This window comes from Echinococcus granulosus (assembly GCF_000524195.1).
Source record: "Echinococcus granulosus chromosome Unknown EG_S00104, whole genome shotgun sequence".
Lineage (NCBI taxonomy): Eukaryota > Metazoa > Platyhelminthes > Cestoda > Cyclophyllidea > Taeniidae > Echinococcus > Echinococcus granulosus.
Genome location: NW_020170484.1, coordinates 40,233 through 60,786, shown reverse-complemented (window position 1 = coordinate 60,786; position 20,554 = coordinate 40,233). Strand labels below are relative to the sequence as shown.

General features: G+C 41.6%; 2 protein-coding genes across 2 annotated transcripts; both read right to left on the bottom strand. All coding sequences in view use genetic code 11, as the record gives it.

Moving 5' to 3' along the window:
* Positions 1-6,963: 6,963 nt before the first annotated feature.
* EGR_08349 (hypothetical protein) lies at positions 6,964-10,234 on the bottom strand (the record flags this gene model as incomplete). Its single annotated transcript, XM_024497598.1, has 2 exons — positions 6,964-7,031; positions 9,994-10,234. 2 exons carry the CDS (start codon positions 10,232-10,234, stop codon positions 6,964-6,966), a joined length of 309 nt encoding a protein of 102 aa, XP_024347967.1.
* Positions 10,235-14,406: 4,172 nt separating this feature from the next.
* Positions 14,407-17,340, bottom strand: EGR_08348 (Immunoglobulin superfamily member; the record flags this gene model as incomplete). The annotated part of the gene is made up of 2 exons (XM_024497597.1): positions 14,407-15,105; positions 15,994-17,340. The coding sequence occupies 2 exons, from the start codon at positions 17,338-17,340 to the stop codon at positions 14,407-14,409; spliced, it is 2,046 nt and encodes a 681-aa protein (XP_024347966.1).
* Positions 17,341-20,554: the final 3,214 nt, after the last annotated feature.

Below are 20,554 nucleotides of genomic sequence, written 5' to 3'. Positions count from 1 at the left end.
GTAAATGGACAGGGAAAAACCAATCCCTTTTGCAATTTCTCAACATTTCCTGGCGAGACAAACGCGGATGAAAACTACACCTCTAATAAGTATTTTGTTTCTAGAATCCCATAAAGCTGGCTCTAACTGTTACCGTTTCTTTCGTATTTGAGTTCTCCAATATTGATTAATTTTCCCTGGGGATCATCCAATTAGCTTCCAAATTACCTGGAAAAGGTGAATCTAATCACTCAGAGAAATACCGTCAGCAGAATACGGAGAATGTAGTGAGAAAGGGCCTGTTTACCGATCCACCATAAAGTGCCGCTCCACTCACTAATGCTTTGAGGCTTTTTATGACTTTATTCCCTCTGAATAATTGACGCGTCGCTGATGGCCCTACTCAACCTGGAGAGGAGAAGCTTCTTTTCGTATATCTTGGGTACGCGTAAAGTTATGCAGAGTGGAGAGGTCTCAGTCGTAGCAGATGTAGCAGTTCGGTCCTCAGTAAACCCACCAATTCACTGCAAATTGGGATCGGAGCCTAATCCATACCACGCATGCATTGTCTCCTGACGATCGAGTGATGCATGCCCCAGAAATATGTCAGGGTGGATAGATATTGAGCTTATCGTCTGGGGCTAACCAACTGTGCTACCGTTGGCTCAATGAACATGGAACTACAGAAACTATTTCTCATCGAACCTCAGTCGGTCCGCCCGTCATTTAGCAAACTATCTGAGACACGTGAAGAGTTTGCGAACGTGTACAAAGGAAGTGAAGGGGAAGAGAATTAACCCAGAACTTTATTACTGCCTGATTTCTCCAAACATATGGCATCCATCTACTTATCTTCCACTAATCCACCTTTCAAGCTGATGTGGGCATAAGCCAGTTGTTTGATGCCCGCACTCATGCTTACCACTACAGAGGGGTCTGGACAAGGCCCCCTTCGCTTAGGTTAACCCATAAGGGCACGCAATTCTTCATTATCGGGAATCAAGTGTCTGCCCTCCCAAATGTGACGCATTTTTGAGTGATCTATCACTGAAGCAGAAGTCGGTAAATCATCGTTGGGTAGGCGGGTTCTGCTGTCGTACCTTCCCACAATGCGGCGTCACGTATTCGACGGGAAGCTTCTACAGGTTGTTACAAAGTGGATTTAGTCTCAGTCCGTTAATCAAACAACTTCGCATCACATCCACCTGATTTGAAGTAAGCAAGAAGTAGGAAATGGCACAATAAAGAGTACGGTGGCGCACTTTATAATCCACGCATATAAACAAACCTGCGCGTTTGACAAGCCCCTTCCCAGGGTTGCAAGGAGTCATTGCAAAGATCTGCCCTGAAAACCTCATGAATTATTTTACTGTGCCCGATACTTTCTGTGCTTGATTTATAAGAATCTAAGAAATTTTCTTCCTTTTTTTATCCGTGACTGGCCTAGGATATGTGGGAGAAAAAGGATTACCAAGTTGACATCATAACTCCTCGCCCATACCACTTACGGTGGAAGTCATTTAGCCCCTTGTTAAACCGACAGCTCTTTTAATTATTGACTGTTATGGCATAATACGTCTTTAAAGTACCATCTCTAGTTGGATGGCTGGTGATGTTCACGCATATTGCCTCGGTGGTCTGCTTTAACCCTGTAGAGAGGAAGAGTAACTAATCCAGTGTATGTTCCGCCTTCTTCAATAACATAGTCCCTCTTGAAGGGTAAATCATGGCCTCAATGAATTCCAAATTTAATTTACATCCAACTTTCCAGTGGACGATCCAAAAAAACCTTCCGTGGGGTTTACAGCACATACAATTCCTGCAATCTGTAAGAAGTGACCTGTCAAACGCGTGCGTTTGTTTATATGCATGAATTATAAAGTACGCCACGAGACACTTTGTTGTGCCATTGCCTATTGGATGCGATGCAAATTTGTCCATTTTATGGACCTTCAACCTGCCGATGCTTCTCTTCAAATGCGTGGCACTGCATTTTGTGAGGGTGCAGCATTGAACTCTTCCATCCAGTAAGGATTTAACTGTATCTATTCCTCTGATGGATAGCTTAAACACTCTAGTGCCTATATTGAGAAATTGGGCGTCATCGTAAATTAAGTAAAGCGGAAGTGGCCTTGTTAAAAACCCTCAGTAATCTTGAGCACAAGTACAGGCATAGAACAACCGGTTTATGACCACATCAGCTAGGAAGGAGGAATCAAAGAAGCTAGGTAGATGGATGCCGCATTTCAGGCGGAACCAGGTGACAATGGAATTCTGGGTCAATTCACCTCCCCTTCACATCTTTCCTGAATGCACACAAACACGTCGTGCGCTTTGAATTGACTGGCGGCAGAAGAACCGTCGGACAAACTGGCTGACCGAGATACGATGAGAAATGAATTTTTGTAGTGCCACGTTTGTTGAGACAATGGATACGCAGCTGGAAAACCTCATACGAAGAGCTCGCTATCCCTCTACTCTCCCCCGCTTCTTGATCGCCAGGAGACAATGCATACGTTGCGTGGAGTAGTCTTCAATGGCAGTTCGCGCAGTGGGTAGGAGTATTTGCTGAAGACGAACAACAACAACTACTACTACTACCACGACTGGGACCACTCCACTCCGCTTCATTTGATGCAATAAGCAATTATCAGTACCTTGAGACAGGCAGTTTGGAAGTGAATGCGAAGTAGAACCCGAAATTATTTGTGAGCTAGGCGGCTTTGGAAATATCCCTCCAAAGTGAAGTTCTGGAAAAACCCGTGCCTCACTCAAGAGGGCTTTCAAGGCCTACATCACCAAAATGTTTTGCCAGAACCTTCTGAGACTTATGCAATCCAAAATGTCTTACCTCAACAGCATATATTCATTATTTTCTAAAAAACGGTTTAGACAGTTGACCTTATCGACCATTCTATGATAAATTCCTCATAAGGTGTCATGGCTTCCTGTTTGTGTCCAAAATTGGGCCTTCAGCTCACCACAACAAGCCTATCACCAGCCTAATGGACATCTTCCGTCAGTTGAAGTGCAAAGACCTAGTCACGCCTTCTTCCTGTCTTTCCTTCTCACTCTTTTCTTTATGCATTTATTCAATCAAGACGTCTGTGCGATGACTCCTCTATGGCGTTGTTGTTTGCCTATTCTCGGAGAAAACAATTGTGACATCAAGAGAACACCTTCCACTTGGAATGAACATAAACTGCTGCCAATCATGAGTGATTATTGACGGCTCACTCGCCTTCTGTCTGATTTCCTGGACAAAAGCCAGTAATTCACGAGCTGACATGCAACGAAGTGAAAGGAGGCATGCGGTACTAATTGACACCGGTCAATCCAGCATCATTAAAATGGCCAAATTCTCAACATGAGTTGACCGTACATCAATTGGTTCTCTTTTTTTTTCTAGAAAACCGCGGACCTATACCCTACTACTAGGTGTCAATTTCTTGTCTGTCCAACGCTAAACCTTCCTCTACGCCTTGGAGGTAGAAGAAAGGTGAGGAAGAGGGAGAGAGGGAGGGAAAAAGGCGCACAATGTGTTCCTATTTATATAATTCGCTTTGCAGAACATTTTTTCTCTTCTTAAAAAATAAAATCAAGAGGCAAATTCTTTTTTAACTCTTCTAAAGAGAAATTGATCCTTTTTACTTTTCGTTCTCTCCTGTACGCATACAAACTGGAGGCCCTTCTATTTCGTAAGTAAACTTCCCGCATAAAATTTCCCATTCTCGCCCCCTCCGCCTTCTCCCCACCTTCTCACCCTTTTTTAATTTTAACTTGGAGCAGTAAACAACCGCTTTCATACAGTGGTTTACTTTAAACAAATAAATCGTGACTGTCTATGGTCATATTTGGTCAATTTTTGGATTATTTGTACAGATTTTTGGCCAATTTTGTGGTGTATTAATTTAGTAGTTTTCTTTCATACACGAGGTCGCTTCCATTTGATTGGGTTAGGCCTCTGTTTAGATCGGAAAGGACCCGCTTTGGAGGATGCTGGTAAAAAACCAGCATATTTCCTTCGGAGGAGAATTTTCTTTATGCATCCTCTGCTCCTCGTAGTAAACTTTGCCAGAAGTCAACACCACACACGGGAATTTTGTGATCTGGCGACTAGGGAGCTTAATCCCTCAGCAGTTTACTGTGAGGAACTCGAAAGTGGAGCCTAATTATAGCAGAGGGAGGTTGTTTGAACCCTCCGGTATCGAATCACCGAAGGTTTGTTAACCAAATAGGAATAATCAGAACTATTCTTCTCCCATATTGGGCTCACTTGCCATTGTCACTATCGTGGAGACGGAGGGTGTTCACTGGACTAAGATTTTGGTAGTAATGGCTCCCTCAGACCATTGCGGCAAGACTGAATAGTCCTCGCACTTAAGCGCTTATCAAAAGAGAAGTCAAATCACTACAAAAGAGGGTAATTGTGGAAAACACATGATTAAATAAAAGCAGTTATATTTGCTTAATAGTTGTTTTAATGGACAATTAATAAGCCGGGTTTCTAAATTCCTTTGTTTTTACTTTACCCTAAAGTCTTGATCTCCTGGCTGTGCCCATGGTCTTCTAAACCCGATGTCCACTTATAGTAAGCCATCCTTTTAATGCAAGCGCGCCTTATTGAGGCTTTGTGGAAGACTCGAGGTGCCAACTCGTTGGCCTTGGCAAGATAACCCCATTTGGCCAAAGACTTGGCCCTAGCTTTCTCCGCCGTTTGCTCGAGCTCACTGCTTTAGAGATATCTGTCAAACAGTGGACACATCGGCAGAGATTCAGCACACTCTTCAATGTTGAGCTCCTTGCAATAAATACAGATAAAGCGAATTCAAGATTTAGTAAGTTGAAGAAAATCTAACACCTTTTTCGGTGGTAAACAATTTTATTCCCCGTGTAGTGTTTACCGCAAGGTAAATGCAGATAGAGCATCTATGTAATATCTTTCCACGCTTAATACTTTGTACCATATGGATTCTCTCTCCTATACAATTTATTTTGCAAGGGCAGGGCTAATGGTGGGTGGGACTGCCCGCCGCCCCCACTCCCGCCTCCTCCTCTCGGTGGAAAACGCTGTGCCGTTCCTGATTTATTTCGAAAGAATATCAAATAAATTAAGTCACAAAAAGGGATATTTTTGAGTGATTTTATCAACAAACACTAGATCGGTGTGTCATTTTGGATAGGCTATTGAATAATCAGGAAAAAAATTGCGACATTTTGCTCCCAAATGACTTGAAGTGCCTCCGACTGCAAATCCACGTTTAGATAAACTTATTTATGTCTGAACGACATCTGCCAGATGATATTTGAAGATTGAATTCTTCTCGTGCTATGAAAACTGTCAAAAAAATTATTTTTAAACAGAATTGATTGGATGCTTATGCGAACCTTTTTCACATATTTAGATACTACTTACTAATCTCAGCGTTGTTGTATTTGAGGCTTGTTGTTTTTAATGACTCTTTAACATAAATTTAATTTCTCTCCTGTAAATCCACTATTCTTAACTACTGAACTAGACGATTATCCTGTTTACGACGATAAATGTAATTAATTAGGTGCTAATGTGAAAAATTCCCTGATATTTTGGATACTACTGATAAATTTCAGGATTGTTAGCGTACAAATTTACTATTTTAAATTATTTTCTCTGCATAAATCTGACCTATTTTCTCTTTAACTTGGACTACTGAAATAGACCATAGTCATATTTGCCGAGAAATACCATGAAATAAGGCACCAACTTCTTAATAAATTTTCGCTTTCATTTACCACACCTTATCTCTTTAACTGAATTATTTTAATTTATTACTTTTGCAACACGCTACTTTGATATTGTCTCCTATTTTGTTACAGAGGCAAAAATGACAGTGACAGGTAAATAACATATGGTAAATGTGACCGAAATCCTGGTTACCATAGCAGTATATTTGACAACCATCTTCAGAATAAAACTTCCTTCTCAATTAAAATTTCCTCTGTTTATACAGCAAATTCTCAACTGCTCTTTTCCTTCTATCCTCCCCTCCTGTTTTGTAAGATCTACTTTGTTAGACAAAAAATAACCAATTCTTTGTCGACTAATCTAAAGGGAGCTATTGAGTCCGGTGGGTTAGGGTGAGCAACCCTGACAAGAGAAGAGGTGAGTCACAGTTTTTAGTTATTTATTTATTTACTTTTATTTTCCGCCGTCGTCCTACCATGACGTGACGTTTGTAAAACTGACAGCCGAAAATCTTTTCCACACATATTCTGTCACCTCCAAATCCCAGCATACATTATCAAATACAAAAAAGGAGGTGAGCACACCCTAGTGTTTGGAGTAGACTGAATTGACAAACAAAGGCGTGCAGAGAGAGCGACTTTCTTAAGTGGTACTGAGACATGTCGACCGTAAACGGACTTAATAACGGACACCAAGAATGTAGTGGTAGTGCATGCCTCCGTTGATTAGCTGCTTAATGGCGTCTAATGTGTATTGGTCAGGATGACACACATTTAGAGGGTCGAAGTCCAACAAAGCAACAGTTAAGGTGATTCTCTACGTTTTAGTCAACCCTTTCAAGTTGTACCTCAACATTGGTGGAAAACAGATAAAAGGCATGATAGGACTCGCTTTGAATTACTGTGACCCTTGGAATCACTTACCTTCCTCGGCTAAACTTGTTGATCAATCTAACACTCCATTGGGCATCCGGTGAAATGTGGAAAGAATAGCTCGTGACCCTGTAGATCATACCCCTCGAAGGTATGAAAGAGTTTCTTCTTCAGGAATGAACAGAAATAGGAAATAAGTCAACCCAGATCAGCACAATGCAACTCAAGACCTCAAAACTGAAGTGTGAGAGGATTTGCCCTTTAGGAGTGGATAGGATGGGTTAGGGGCAAGATCCCGCTCCGCACCAACTCCGCATTGTCCACATGACAGTTTATCCAGGAAATAAACATCATCTTTTCTGGACAATCTCATGTGGAGGAGAAGAGTTATAGGCAGAAGCGGAGGCGGTTAGATTTGCCCGATCTGTTGACGTTCTCACCAAAGTTGTGTTTTTCTGAAGGGACAAAGCGCAAATTTTGTTTTACTTCCACAATTGTGACAAACTAAATCGGGGAATGTTAGCTCAATTTCACATTAAACCAGCATCATCTCCCTTCACTGCCTCCGAGGTGGACAGGAGATGGGTGTCTCCGGAAACAATTTTGTGGCTTTATTACAGTATACATTAATGTACAATATTTTTAAAAGCATTTTTAAGCCTTGTGGTTTTCTAGCTTACAAAATATCTTTGTATTTTATAGGAACAGAGGCATTTCCTCACCTCTTCATAGTCAGAGCGGGAAATAAAAGGTAAAGCCCATTTGGACGCCATTATGCAGACATGCACAGTCATATTGTGGTTCCTGTTGCTACTGCTATCACTGGTGTCTGTGATTAGCTCTACAAAAACTCCAGTCTTTTGGCCTTTTACGGCATAATTACACCGAAAAGGGGCGAAAAAGTTAACTAAAACTCATCAGCTATTCTTAATTGTTCCTTTTAAGGGCATATATGTGTGTATGTGCCGCCTTCACAAGTACCGACAAGCACATGAACCTTGGACCCAAACCTTCATAAAAACCGCTAAACGTTTAGAAAACACCAAAAACTACTTGTTTGATTGACACCAAATAGAGTGACAAAGCATCACTTAGAGGTTGGAAGAGGTTCTGGATGCGCGTTGATATGGCACATCACTTTTGTGCCTTCTAATGCATAAAATAATGAAGAAGATGCATGCAAATCTGTGTAGAGGAGGCAAATAAACAAATATGTCAAAAACACCTCTTCTAAATCTACAGAACCAAGGCGATTATCTTAAGGGAAAAAAGGACACTCTTCCAAGATTTTTACCGATTTGATCAAAAGTGACGGCTTTTCTGTCTCTTTGGTTTTATTCTCTAATTATTCAACTTCAACAGACAAAGACAAGCACTTCAACCAAGTATGATTTAAAATAAAATGAACCGGAGATCTTGTTGGCAAACGTTATTTCATACTAGGAGTTGACCACCACGGCTTCATTGTTGGTTCAATGGGGAGTCAGGAAAAGAAAACCCAAAATTCTCGCGTCTCTTAAAACATTTAAGCAGGAGTTGTCAATTTACTCAGTTTGATTGTTAAAAGGCACATTTTATCCAAAAGTTATTAGGGAAAAAAAGACTTCTAATAACAAGTTTGTTATAGAGATTTATTCCATTTGCAAGTTATTCATTTTCTTTTAAAAATTACTGCTTCTCCCGGATGAAAATTGCATTTAAATTTGCTATTCTATAGATTACTTACCAAGCAATTAAATTGCCACTTATTTTATATTCTAAAACAACCACTTTGCAGTCTACTTATATCGAGTCTAAGTAGGATATGCTCATTTAGCATAGGCGAATATCTTCGGAGTAGTTATGCACCTACGCCCTCAATTATGCCACCGGGCAGAAAAGTTCCGCTTTTCTTTTCCCCTTTGCTACATTTTAGAAGCACAAAGTTCGTGATTCGTCCCAAATTCCGGAAGATGTTTAAGACGTGTCACTTCAGCGCACTGCATTATGGACAACTGAGGGGGTTAAATTAAACAGGCGTCAATTGGTCAAAATAAAGGCCTTATTTTTTCCCTTGACAAAGTAAGAACATGTAGTCTGTCATCTTCCACCTCCCCTCCACCAAGATGGGAAAGCTGGATTAGCTGATGAACCGCAGTTGTTTTTGTCCTGTTTCCCTGCCCAGGCAAAACAGTCACGGTTGATATTTTGGCAATCTGATTAGGCCTACACATGCCCGGGTTTACTAATTCCCCATGGCAATTCAAAATAAAGCATTTTTCCTCTCAATGCCAGCAAATTACTTTTGGATTTTTTTCCTAAACGCCTCACTCGAGGCACAAAAGAGGTTTTGCAGTCAATTTGTAGATAAATCTCACTTCATCCATGGCACACATTTTCTTATATCTCTTTTCTGTTGAGTGAATCAGATAAAACCAGCGAATATATATCTTTTTTTGTTCCGGATTCACCAAGAATGTCAGATGCTTCTTCTCAGCCTTTTTTTTGTCTTAAATAATTTCCACAACGCGCCCTCCCTTACCTAGGGTAAATTAACACTTGGCCACTTTCTTTTTTATTCGTTAGGAAAAAATTCTGATAGTTAGGGAAGTGCTTAAGGATATTTTCTTTTTTCATCAACTCTTTTAGCTGTTTAAAACACCATCCGTGGCGTTTACAGGAGGCAATGGAAGCAAACTCATTGAACTCCTTTTGTGGTTTGATCCTTTCTTATTCCCTATGGTGCTACCGTTAAAACGAATGAAGAAGAACCGACATTTGACCTCATGAAATCTTGTTTTGATAGAACCTCAAAATCAGCGCGTGATTCAAAGGAGCCAGAAATTTTCCACTCATTTGGCGACTCTGTGGTATGCGGTGGCTGATCGCACCACCCACAACAGGTTTTACTACATAATTTGACTCTGGCGGTGAATCACCGGGTAGTGAAGCAATAAGGTAGGGTTGATCATCCAGACTTGGCAATACTAAAACATCGCACCCGTTACTAGCGTGTCTAGAACTTTAAAGACCCAAATCAGGTGGCAGAAGCTAAACAAATGTCGTACCGAATTTGCATCTGTGTGTGGTGATGTACTGTAGATGCAATTATTCACCATGAATTGTTCATTTACTGAAGGCCAAAGCACAGTTTGGACTATATGGTCCACCCATTTATTGCGAGATAACTCGGTGTGCAAGGAAGTGGTCCAAAAAAACCAAAAAGGCAGCCACAAAACTCATATTCGGGAGTAGACCTTCATCCTTGGAATGGGATGGAAGAGAAGTTTTTGTGATTACCTCTTCTTGGCATCTGACAATCATGAGGGGCAGGGAAAGGGAGGAATAACCTATTCTCCGGTGGATAAATTTGGGTTTCCAGTTGTTTACTTTTCGGAGAAAAAAAACCGCACAAATTTATTTGGTGAGCCTGAATACTTTCGAGGTCTTCCATCCCTCCACCCTGATAGTCAGGAGGTGGAGCGAATTGGAGGTGCGGTATGTATGCATACGTGACCATTGGTGAAAAGTTGGAGACACAAGCAGGTTCCACACCCCTTCTATTCATAGTAGTTTGATCGGCCTTGACCTTATGCTGGCCATTAGCGGATTTAAAGTCCATCTCTTCGTGATATTGGTCAATCCGGAGGACCGAACGTAAACGCGAGGTTGAAGGCATTCTAAAATGTTTAGAAAATAAACCAAAGGAAAGGGAATTTTCCAGAAATTCAAAGGAGGAGATAAAAAAAATATTTTTTTTCCTAGGATTTCAGGCATCCCCAGAAGGTGTCCCGCCTCTCTCTCTCTGTATGTGTGTTTGAAGTCTGATACGAAGAGATTAGGGAGTAGTAGCTACCTATTTTGGGGAAGGATTAATTATTAAATAGCATATCTCATCTACAAATGGTTTGCCTTTAACTCTTCTTTCCATTTCATAGCTCGGAGCGTCCGAAATGATGTTACTGCCACCTTTGTGAAGCATGAGGGGAAGCTTTCTTGCTTAAATGTCAAGACAGGAAAAGACATAATAACTTCAAAATATTCATTTTCAGACTGATTAGGGCGAAGAAGAAAATCCTGTTTTAATGAACAAGCTGTAAGGAAGTGGTATTTTAAGTGTGCCTTCGAAATGGCAGTTGTTGGAAAAATTTCTTTCATGATTTGTTCTGACACGCGATTCCAGCCTGGGGTACTGTTGTCATTCATCAGGCATTACTTCTTGCTAGATGAGGTGGCATATCCCTCGAAGCTGACTTAGAATAGTTGAAACTTTGATGAATTTAATGAGCACAAATGTGCGGTCCTTTTAAATTTCTCCAGCGGTGAGGATTCAAACACCCATTTCAAACATCAAGCGCTGTCAATTGCCTACTCGAATTGCAGTAAGGATATACTTTTCTTCATTTTTCAGCGACTTGGAAACATTTGTTTGCAGAAAAAATACCTAATTACTTCTGCTTTGTCATTTGGTTACAAATGTAAAACCGTAAATTCCACTTTGATGCTGGAAGTCACTCCTTGTTCAAGGGCTCTGGCCCCACCGAGAATACATGCCTCCTAAATGTCTCCGAAAATTAATCCAAAGGACCTCTTGCTACATAGTACTGGTGTTTACTCTGTGGAAATAAAAGGGAAGGGAAGAGGAAAAAGAGATATATTTTTCGACAGTTAGATTTTATCAGGACTGTCAGGTTTATTTTTCGGACTCGCATGAGGCATAATCGATGCAGCACCAATGATGGCCATCACATGCCTCAAAATCCACCACCGAAAACAGGCATATACGAAATAGATCTAGCATTTTTTTAACTTACAACGTCATCTTTGAGAAAAACAACCTTACAAGAAATAATGTCTAGTATATTATCCCCTTGTCTGGAGAATTGGGGGAAAGATGGACTTTGGAGAGAACCTTCCAAATGAAAGTACTTGACTGGATTTGTATTGTGCCAGAGTGGAGGGACAATAAATTGCGGTAAAATTGGTGGTTTATTTTACTGTGTGATATTTAGCTATAATGAAATCTCAGCCTCCTCAAATTGGCCCTCGGGCCATGTTAATTGGCTCCCTGACGTTTCAGTAGCTCAGTAAGTAGTATGCTCTTTCCCACTACTTTAGTTTATTACACATTCGAGAGCGAGTAGAGAAGCTTAAAAATATTGCGGTAGTCTGATGGTTTGTTTCATAAGGTGTTTAGCCATGTGAGAACTCCAGTCTCCTCAGGTTGGCCTTAGAACTATACTGACAGCTTTTCAGGCTATTCAGTAGTTTAGTAAGTAGTATGTTTCCCACCACTAATTTGGTTTACTACGTCTTCACTGAAGACACGAGGGGCTAAACAATTACACATTAATCCTCAATGATCGTGTTTTATAGGAGAATTCGAAATTCTATCTTAACAAGAGTTAAAATGAGCATTCCCAAGTCCTATTTCCAATTTATTTTAAACATAATTTATTTAATAAGAAATTGGCTTTCTAAATATCAATTTCTTGCTATTAAGCAAATTTAAATACACATTATTTGCATAACTCTTGATGGGTTTAAAAACCCATGCTGTCCGGAGGGGGATTAACGAGAAGGAAAAAAGGGGAGCTGGGGGACATTGTTACAACACATTTACTAACCCTTTATTATGTATTCCGATTTTTTTTTCACAATAAAGCGATGGATTGGTAAAAGAAAATACGATAGTCAAATAGTATCCTTCATTTTATGAACTAGCACTTGCCCGTGCGAACACAAACGGTATCGCAATCCCCACTGAGAGTAGGAAAGAGGCACGACTCTGGAAAACCGTTATCTGTGTGCGCATCAGTTGGCTAGGTGGTTCACTTTCTTAGACGGTCACCATTCATACGCACTTATAACACCATGAGTGACGATGACCCTGTATTGGTGAAAAAGGACACACTCAGAATGTCCTTTGGGTGGGGCGGGGGAGGTGTAGAAGCTACGCAAAATTGTACCGAGAAAAAGCTCACCATTGTTAAAACGCTTCAACATTATAAAACAAAGCACTTTAACAAGGACGGCTCCTTAGAGCTTCTCTTAACATCTGGCAGGAGTTAGGGGTGGGGGAGCTAGATTCCATTCCTTATTTGAGCTAAAAGTATAAGCTTTGCTAATAAAACCTGAAAATATCACCAAAGGAGCCAGAGATAATGTAAATGTTGATTTAATACCGAGACTAGTAAAAGCGCAATCAAAAGTGTTGCTTTAAATAGGGGTCGTCATTTTTTACCCCCTTTAAGCATGGAGAGCATTTATTTGAAAGTGACTCCCTTGACACCGGGCACAATCGAGTAGTGTATCCAGTTTTCCTGAAAAAAGAAGAGTTCCAACTTGGAATAAAAGGATGCGGCCATCGTTTAAGTAAGCTGCCAAAAGAAGACGATTTCCACTAATTAAGACCGTCAAGTTAAATACCGTGGAATAAATTTTGACCGAACCTAAACTGTCTGCATGACTTCTAAAGCAAGCAACTTCCTTGCTTCCCATTTTTCTTTTTGGTCTTCCATACCTTGAGTGTACTGAAAATATGGGCGAAAGATTTTGTATGAGAAAAGAATGTATTTAGCGGAGAAAGCACTTCCAGTGTCTCCATCAAATATGCCAAGGGGATAATGCAATGCGTGCAGGCATTTCTCCTCCGCCTTAGAACCTTCCTCAGCTAGGAACCCGTTTTATCCATTAAAAAGAGCCTCTAAATGGCTTCCATTAATGCAGATCATAAAATGCACCTTAAACTCCGGTTGACTGTTTTGACAGGCTTCGCTTCGTTCACTCAAGCAGTATTTGCGAAGGACAAACTATTCCCGAGGAGTTATTAGGCCCGACTCCACGGAGGTCATCAATCGTAGGGCTTCTTTATTATACAGGGTGTTGCAAACTTCGTCCGCTTAACTCTTTCCTCTTTAGATTTTGTTTGCTCATCGGGAAACCACCCACAAAATTAACTAAATTTTTCTAATTCTTCCAAAAGTTCAAAGTCAGAAAGTTTACTTTACACTTTTAAATCCACGGCAATTGCTACTGTGTCTGAGACACCACAATACTTTGTTTATTTAACTCGGCCTTTGGATTCCACGGGAACCCTTGGCCCCGCGATTGTTCTTCCGCTCGCCGGTATGGCCTCCCAGCATGCCAGTAGCCTCTCAGCACTTCTGTGCGTCAGTAATACACTTTCTGTTCCAGTACTGTGATTTCTTTGGAATCCAGGAAAGACTCAGAGTCCTCCAATAGATCAGAGGGTTTTCACAAAGGACCACCTACTCGAGTGCGGTTATTGTGCCCGATTTCATCAGTCACAGGGGCCCCCGTTGCATAGGGTGTCGCGGAATTCCTTCCTCTTCACTCAGCCCTCTTCGGACTTTGTTTACTTGACAAAAGGACGAACACCAAATTAATGCGATCTTCAAAAAGCCTAAAATTGGAAGTTTTAATCAACATCATTTCAATCTGAGGTGATAGCTTCTGCGTGGATTAATTTCAAGGAGTGAGGTCTGTTGAAAACTAGATTTTTTCCCCCTAAAAAGGTTGTTATTTAAAAGGATAATTTTCAGCTGGTAACTTGATATATAGTATGCATATGTATATTTGGGACCAATATGATTAATGGTTCCGGTTCCGAGAGCTTCGTAAAACAAAGGAAAGGCGTTTCAATTTGTGCTTGTGTTGTGTTTGCTTGTTTGTTTATGTGTGGCGGTGTTAGGAGGCATTGCAGGTGCACCTTAGGCAGTCACAGTGTAGTAAGTGGTATTTGGTTGAGTGGGGGGGCGATAATATTAGTGGTATGTACAAGGCGAAGAGGAGGGGGAGGAGGAGGAAGGAGTTTTGCAGATAATAGCCCTAAAATCGGAATTCCTGATTGAGAGCAGATACCTGCTGCTGTTGTTGCTGCAGCTGACGTTGTCGTCGTTGCATCGTGAGCATATCGACTAAGATGGCGTTGGTGGTGAGGGTTTGAGCTAGAAGACTGTTGGATTGGTTACTGTTCCCATTACCGGTAGCTGCAGCTGCAGCAGCCGCAGCTGTTGCAGGATCAAGGAAGTGAGGCTGTGGATATACAATAGGCACTCCACTCACTGTTCCGAATTGGCTAGTCTTTGAAGGTGGTGATGGTGGGGGAGGATCCAGTGGAAGGGGAGGCAATGGTGCAGATGCCATATGATTTGATGGAAGATCGTAGGTGGGACATTCTGAGTAGACTCCACTACTTGTTCGTGCCTCAGGACCACGCCTTGCATCCGTCCACTCTGTCTTTGCCATCAGACGCCGTTTCTCTGTCGCTAGATCACAAGATTGATTACCGATTGCCTCCAGAGGACCTTGAATAGGATGTTGTGGGCTAGATTCAAGCACCTGATAATCTGGAAATTTCGGTAGTCCTGTACTTGTCACCAGTGGATAGACCGTCTTCGAGGGGCTTTTTGGGCACTGCTGTCGGTGACGCATGTAGAGGAGAATGTAGCCCATGAGAAAGAGTAATATAGTTGCAGTGAATGTGCCCACAACTGCTCCAATCAGTTCAAGAATTGTGAATTTCTTCTAAAATACCAAAAAATGCGCAATTTTTACCCTCTGTTCCACGAGTACGCGTAGTCCCACCGAAAGAATTGAACTGCAATGACAAGCCAAATTGGAACGAAGTGGAACGTATTTACGAACAGTGTCGAGAGTCGTGTTTTTCGTGCCTTTTTTACCCAACACTGTGCTTTTCTAATGATTCACATCTCATTTTTACATAGTCAGTCGTTTTTTTTTTTCGCTTGTGTGTGTGTATGCTTATTTTTTGACGCAGGTCAAAAACGCAATGACTACTAATTTACCGAGCAGTTTGAGCTAGGCCATGAGTCAGCTAGCGAGGTTGTTTTAGCTGCAAATAAACATTCAATTTAAAAATATTTAAAGTTTCAACAACTGATTTCATTCTTCATTATTCTTCAATATTTCTACTTTAGAATTCTGGGAAAAGTTGCGGTTGACTTCCACACTTGTGGGTGGAAGTAGGGGGTCCGCCTAAAGCCTGAATCCATTTAATTTGTCAACAGGTTTTATGACTCATGATAGCCAGATACGGATGCTTGACAGTGTTTACTCAGATTCAGAGGCCTCTGCTCTGAATGCTCTTCAAATTTTGATTTGTGAACCAATAATCGGACGAGGGGCAAACTGTCATCCGATGACATTGGCACTGAATAAGTGGTCAAGTCAGGTGGAACCAAATACAGGAAAATGGCATTTGAAGATAAAAAAAAACATTTCAAGGTTTATGAATTACTTTTTTTTCCACTAAAAATTATGACATTATTTATTTATTCGAAAATAAGCCAAATTTCATGCAGTTCACCAGAAATCACTTGACTCATATTAGTGACAAAAGTCATTAAGAGAGGGGAAGAGAGTTTGAAAGAATTGAGAAAACTGAGAACCCACCATAAAAAAGAATTCGTCAAGATGATCTGACTGGAAGTAGCCTTTATCATTATTAAGGTACTTTGAGTCACCAGACGAAGGTTCCATGGGATTACGGTTGTTGGAAGTTGGGGAAGATGGCAGAGGAGACAGTAGTGGCAGAGCAGGCCACCGTAACGACAAATCGGCGCTTGTGTTGCCGTAAGTGTCCACTCCAAGACAAGTGAACAGTTGCCCTGCATCTTCTGTCTCACTGTTGGAATTCTTGGCAAGAAGAGAGTGAGAAATTGACACTTCTACAACGCCTGAGGCTACCTGCCTTAATCCAGGCAAACGAATTGGTTCATCACCACGACCGTCCCGTCGGAACCACGCCAGCTGCATTTCCGGTGAGCCTTGAGCTGCACATTTGATAAGCACTACTCCGGTCATATTAAACGTCTCGGATTGACCGACTCGGAGATCGCTGAAATCCACCTCTAGTGTTCGCATTTGTGGAGGACCACAGAAAAAGTCTCTCGTGGAAAGTGACACAATCTGTTTCCCACGTAGACGATTTGGGGACTCACAAACAGGATGATCGTCGTCTGGCACAATTAATAGGCGATCATCGTTAAGCCTGCGAAATGCGTCATCGCTATCTGCCCGTCGTTTACGCTGGAGGGTTTGACTCAACCACACGAGTTTGCAGTCACAGACAAAGGGATTTCTGGCCAGGGAGAGGAATGAGAGATTTCGGAAAAAGGGTTCAAACCGAGCATCGAGGGTGGTGAGACTGTTGGAGGTGAGACGCAGGGTTGTGAGGCTTCTTGATTGTACGAGTGGTTGAAACACCTCGTAGGAAAGACTTCGAAGGCCACAGTTTTGCATAGATAGGGAAGAAACAGTGAGATTTTCAAAAGCTTCTGAATCCAGAGTCAAACCCTGATTATCGTCAAGTCGAAGAAGGTCCAGACGCAAACCCGAGAAGGTGTGACCTTGTATTCGAGATAGTGAGTTTTTTGACAAATCTAGTTTTGTCAGGCTACTCAACCCACTGAAGGTTCCCGCCTCGATAGCACGCAGACCGCAATGCATAATGGTGAGTTCATGGATGTTTACACCGGGTAGGGTGTAGGAGGATATGTTTTGTCGGGAGAGGAATTGACTGTCAAAACGTTGGCTGACAATAATGACCTTTTCAATACCGTTCGGCAGGTCATTCGGTAACATATGCAACAGGTCTGCCTCTTGACAGGATATGGATCCGTACGTACAGCCTTCACAAATTCGACAAACCTCATCTGCTGTTATTTCTCCACCACGAATACCAAGTAATGCCACACTGAGGTAGAGGAGTGAGTTCAACATGAAATATTGCCAGTCCATTATGCCTACAAGGTAAAAAAATAAAAAAAATCCTTTAAACTGTAAATGAATGTGAGAGTTTTAGGTGAAAACTGGTTGACTAAGCACATCTGTTACTTAGTAATTGTCGCACCGACTTAAACCATCCAAAAAGGAAAGAGCGGTAACTGGAACGGCTTTAACGAACTGTAGGGGGCTCAGAAGTCAGTTTTCTCGTCCGTTTTTCCTTCCCCAAACACTGACCGAATAAAAAATTGTCTCCTTTGTGCTTGAGACAACTTGACAACTTGGGGTAAGGTAATTAACTGGGGGTGGGGGCATAACGCACAAGTTTCTAATGTCGGAGGGAGGGCAAAAATGAGCAGTAGATAAAAGTTCGTTTCTCATTATTTTATTGCCAGATTTTTTACAGCCCTCGTCACCAGGGTGCCTCGTTTTGTCGTGGCCTTAACAAACAAAGTGGATGGATGAATGAGGGATGGGTGGGTGGATAGTACACATTTCAATTTGGTGATCAGCACATTCAAGTATTCAAATGTGTGGATTTGACTACCTTTTCAGATAAGGTTATAGGCGGAGGTAATTGGAAATACTCTCGGTCATCCCCTCCGCCTTCTCCCACCTCCAACAAGTGAATAAAGTGATAATTTGGCGAGAAAGAGAGGCAATAATGACGCTTGGGTTAACCATTTCCTTGGGCAAAAAAAACAGGTACCTTATTTTGACCAAAGAGAGGCGATAATTAGACTTTGACGGTTGATTCTTTTCAGTCGGATTGATGAAGCGTGTGGAATAATAAAGTGATAGCCAACCAACTATGAAATGTCTGCGGAACTAATTTCTTCTGTTTCTCTCCCTTTCGTTTCACAATTAAAGTGAGAACAAATGTCAAAATTGATGACAACTTTCCATGGTATTTTAAGGCACCTTCTTTTAGTCTAGACACAGTAAACATTACATTTACACAGATGACACTACCCTCCCTCCCTCCGTGTTGGTGGGTGGGCGGGTAGAAGGTGAAAGTAAAAGTAATTTGTTAATTAAATGCCTCCTTGGCGGCAAGTCTTTTCAATCTCATTTGCATACCTTCACAGAGGTTGACAGAGAGAAGGAGGGCGGACAAGTAGACAAACAAACCAAGTATGAATCAGTGATTGGCATACCCTCTAATTAATCAGATCCATTCACACGTCAAAGGAGAGAGAAGCAGTGTTAGTTAAAAATATCCCGTCTTATAAAGAGATCGTTGAATCGGTCAACTGACTTTTAGATTCAACGGCTTTGACCTTTCCCCCCCTCTTCGATGCAGAGCAGCTCAAAGAGGTTATGGAAGCTGTATTGGAGGAGAGCAGGAGGATATAAAATGAGATGTCGGTACAATTGTTTATCATGCACACAGTTTTGGGAAGACATTAATGCAAGTCGTGAGAATTGTTTCGCCTAGCGGATGCGTAAACAAACTTTCATTCTCTTCGTCTCCGAATGGTGAAATTTTTCGACATTTGAGAAAATGCTTTAGGGTCAGGTGTAACTACTCCCGTCTGTTCGAGAGTGTAAAAGAACACCTATCCGCAGGTTTTAATGTTCGGGTACTAAAAGCCGAGGGCGGGTATAGGGTAGTCAATGAAACCGCCATGTTGATGCCTTGATTCAGTGAAAGACGGGGAAAAAGCGGAAGAGGAAGTAGACGGAGGGGGATGGCAAGAATTTGACCATTAGGCTACAATTGTGCGTAAATTTCTTTACCAAACTGATAACTTTTTAATGGATCTCTTAAGTCACTGGCTCCTACCTGCGAACTTGATAAATGATATACTGTCAAGTCAACTGAAGTAATTAATTGCCCTGGCAATTGGCGACTGGGTTAAAAAGACAATCTGTAATTAATTCTACAGCAACTTCAATTTAGGAAATTTTTAAAAGACCCCATAATGTGTAAAGCGAATCAACCAACAGTCAACAAACCAGGAGAAAAAAAAAACAAGGAATGTCCACAAAAACGGCGTTTTGTTTGTGCGAAACAAAACGGTTGCTGTCAATTAAGATGACGTTTGCTTCAAAATTAATTACCTTCCAATTTGTGCATTTTTAAACTATTGGGGAAAATCTCCTTGTTTAAATTAAAACCGCCAAAACCAAGGCAGGATTAAACAGCGGACTTGATGGGCTCTGGCCTTTAATCTACAAGGATTGTGGTGTTACGGATACCTGCCAAAAATTTAGTCCAAGTGGAGCTAATTGTTATGCATTTGTTCTTTAAGAGAGGCCAATTTTGGTGGAAGTGAGGGGCAAAAATCTTGGAGATGGATTTCACCATACAAATCTTTGCCTCATTCCCTATTCGCCCAACCTGACAATTTTTACAGGAGTGAATGAACAGGGGCCAAAAGAAAGGAAGGAAAAAAGAAACGAGAGAAAAGTTTATGCATTTTTGCAAATACATTGTTACAATTTCGCATTTTCATTTTTGCATTTTAAAGTTGCCGCTTTTGCTGAAATTGGAGGAGACCGGACGCGCGTCTGGAAATGCCAACACTTCTGCACAAGTGGACGGGGCAAGACCGGTATTACGCATGTCAGCCTTAATCGCAGTGTCATGAGGCCTGACGACTTGATTAAACACACAACCCCTCCCCTCCTCCTCCTTCCCCTGATAAGATCGCCTTTCTGTCAAGGTGTCAACAGGAAAGCCCTGTAGTATGCAACATGGTGGATAATTCAATTAGCCAGAAGATGAGGGTTCCCAAAACGCCACAGTCCTTCAATACGCCATGAAGGTAATCATCGTCAAGTCGAATTATCTCTTGTGATCGCTGGTGATTAGCCCTTAACGAAACGTTGACCAAGGGTTCCAGTAACCTCTCACGCCTGTGGCGCTCTTAGTCATCCCTGCCATAGGGATTCAAGCTTTAGGGCTGCCTACATCTTGTCTTTAGGGGTTGTCACTTCCTTATTACAGTTTATGCCTTATTTCTACTCCCCTCTCCCCCCCCTTTTTTCCACCTCTTGGTAAATTAAGTCTCGACTCCTGGCCGTACTGGAGTGAGGCAATTTTTTGGCGACATAGTCTACCTTTTTTCCTTCTTCTTCCAGTCCAATCTCGTCAACCAGATGAGTCAGGGTAGATGTATCGTCTAGTCAGCTTTTGTACAAAATAATCTCCTCCACGCAAGGAAAGTGGAATTTTCCAACAATCAACTGTTACGTACACCGTCTTTTCCTCCTCCTCCTTCGC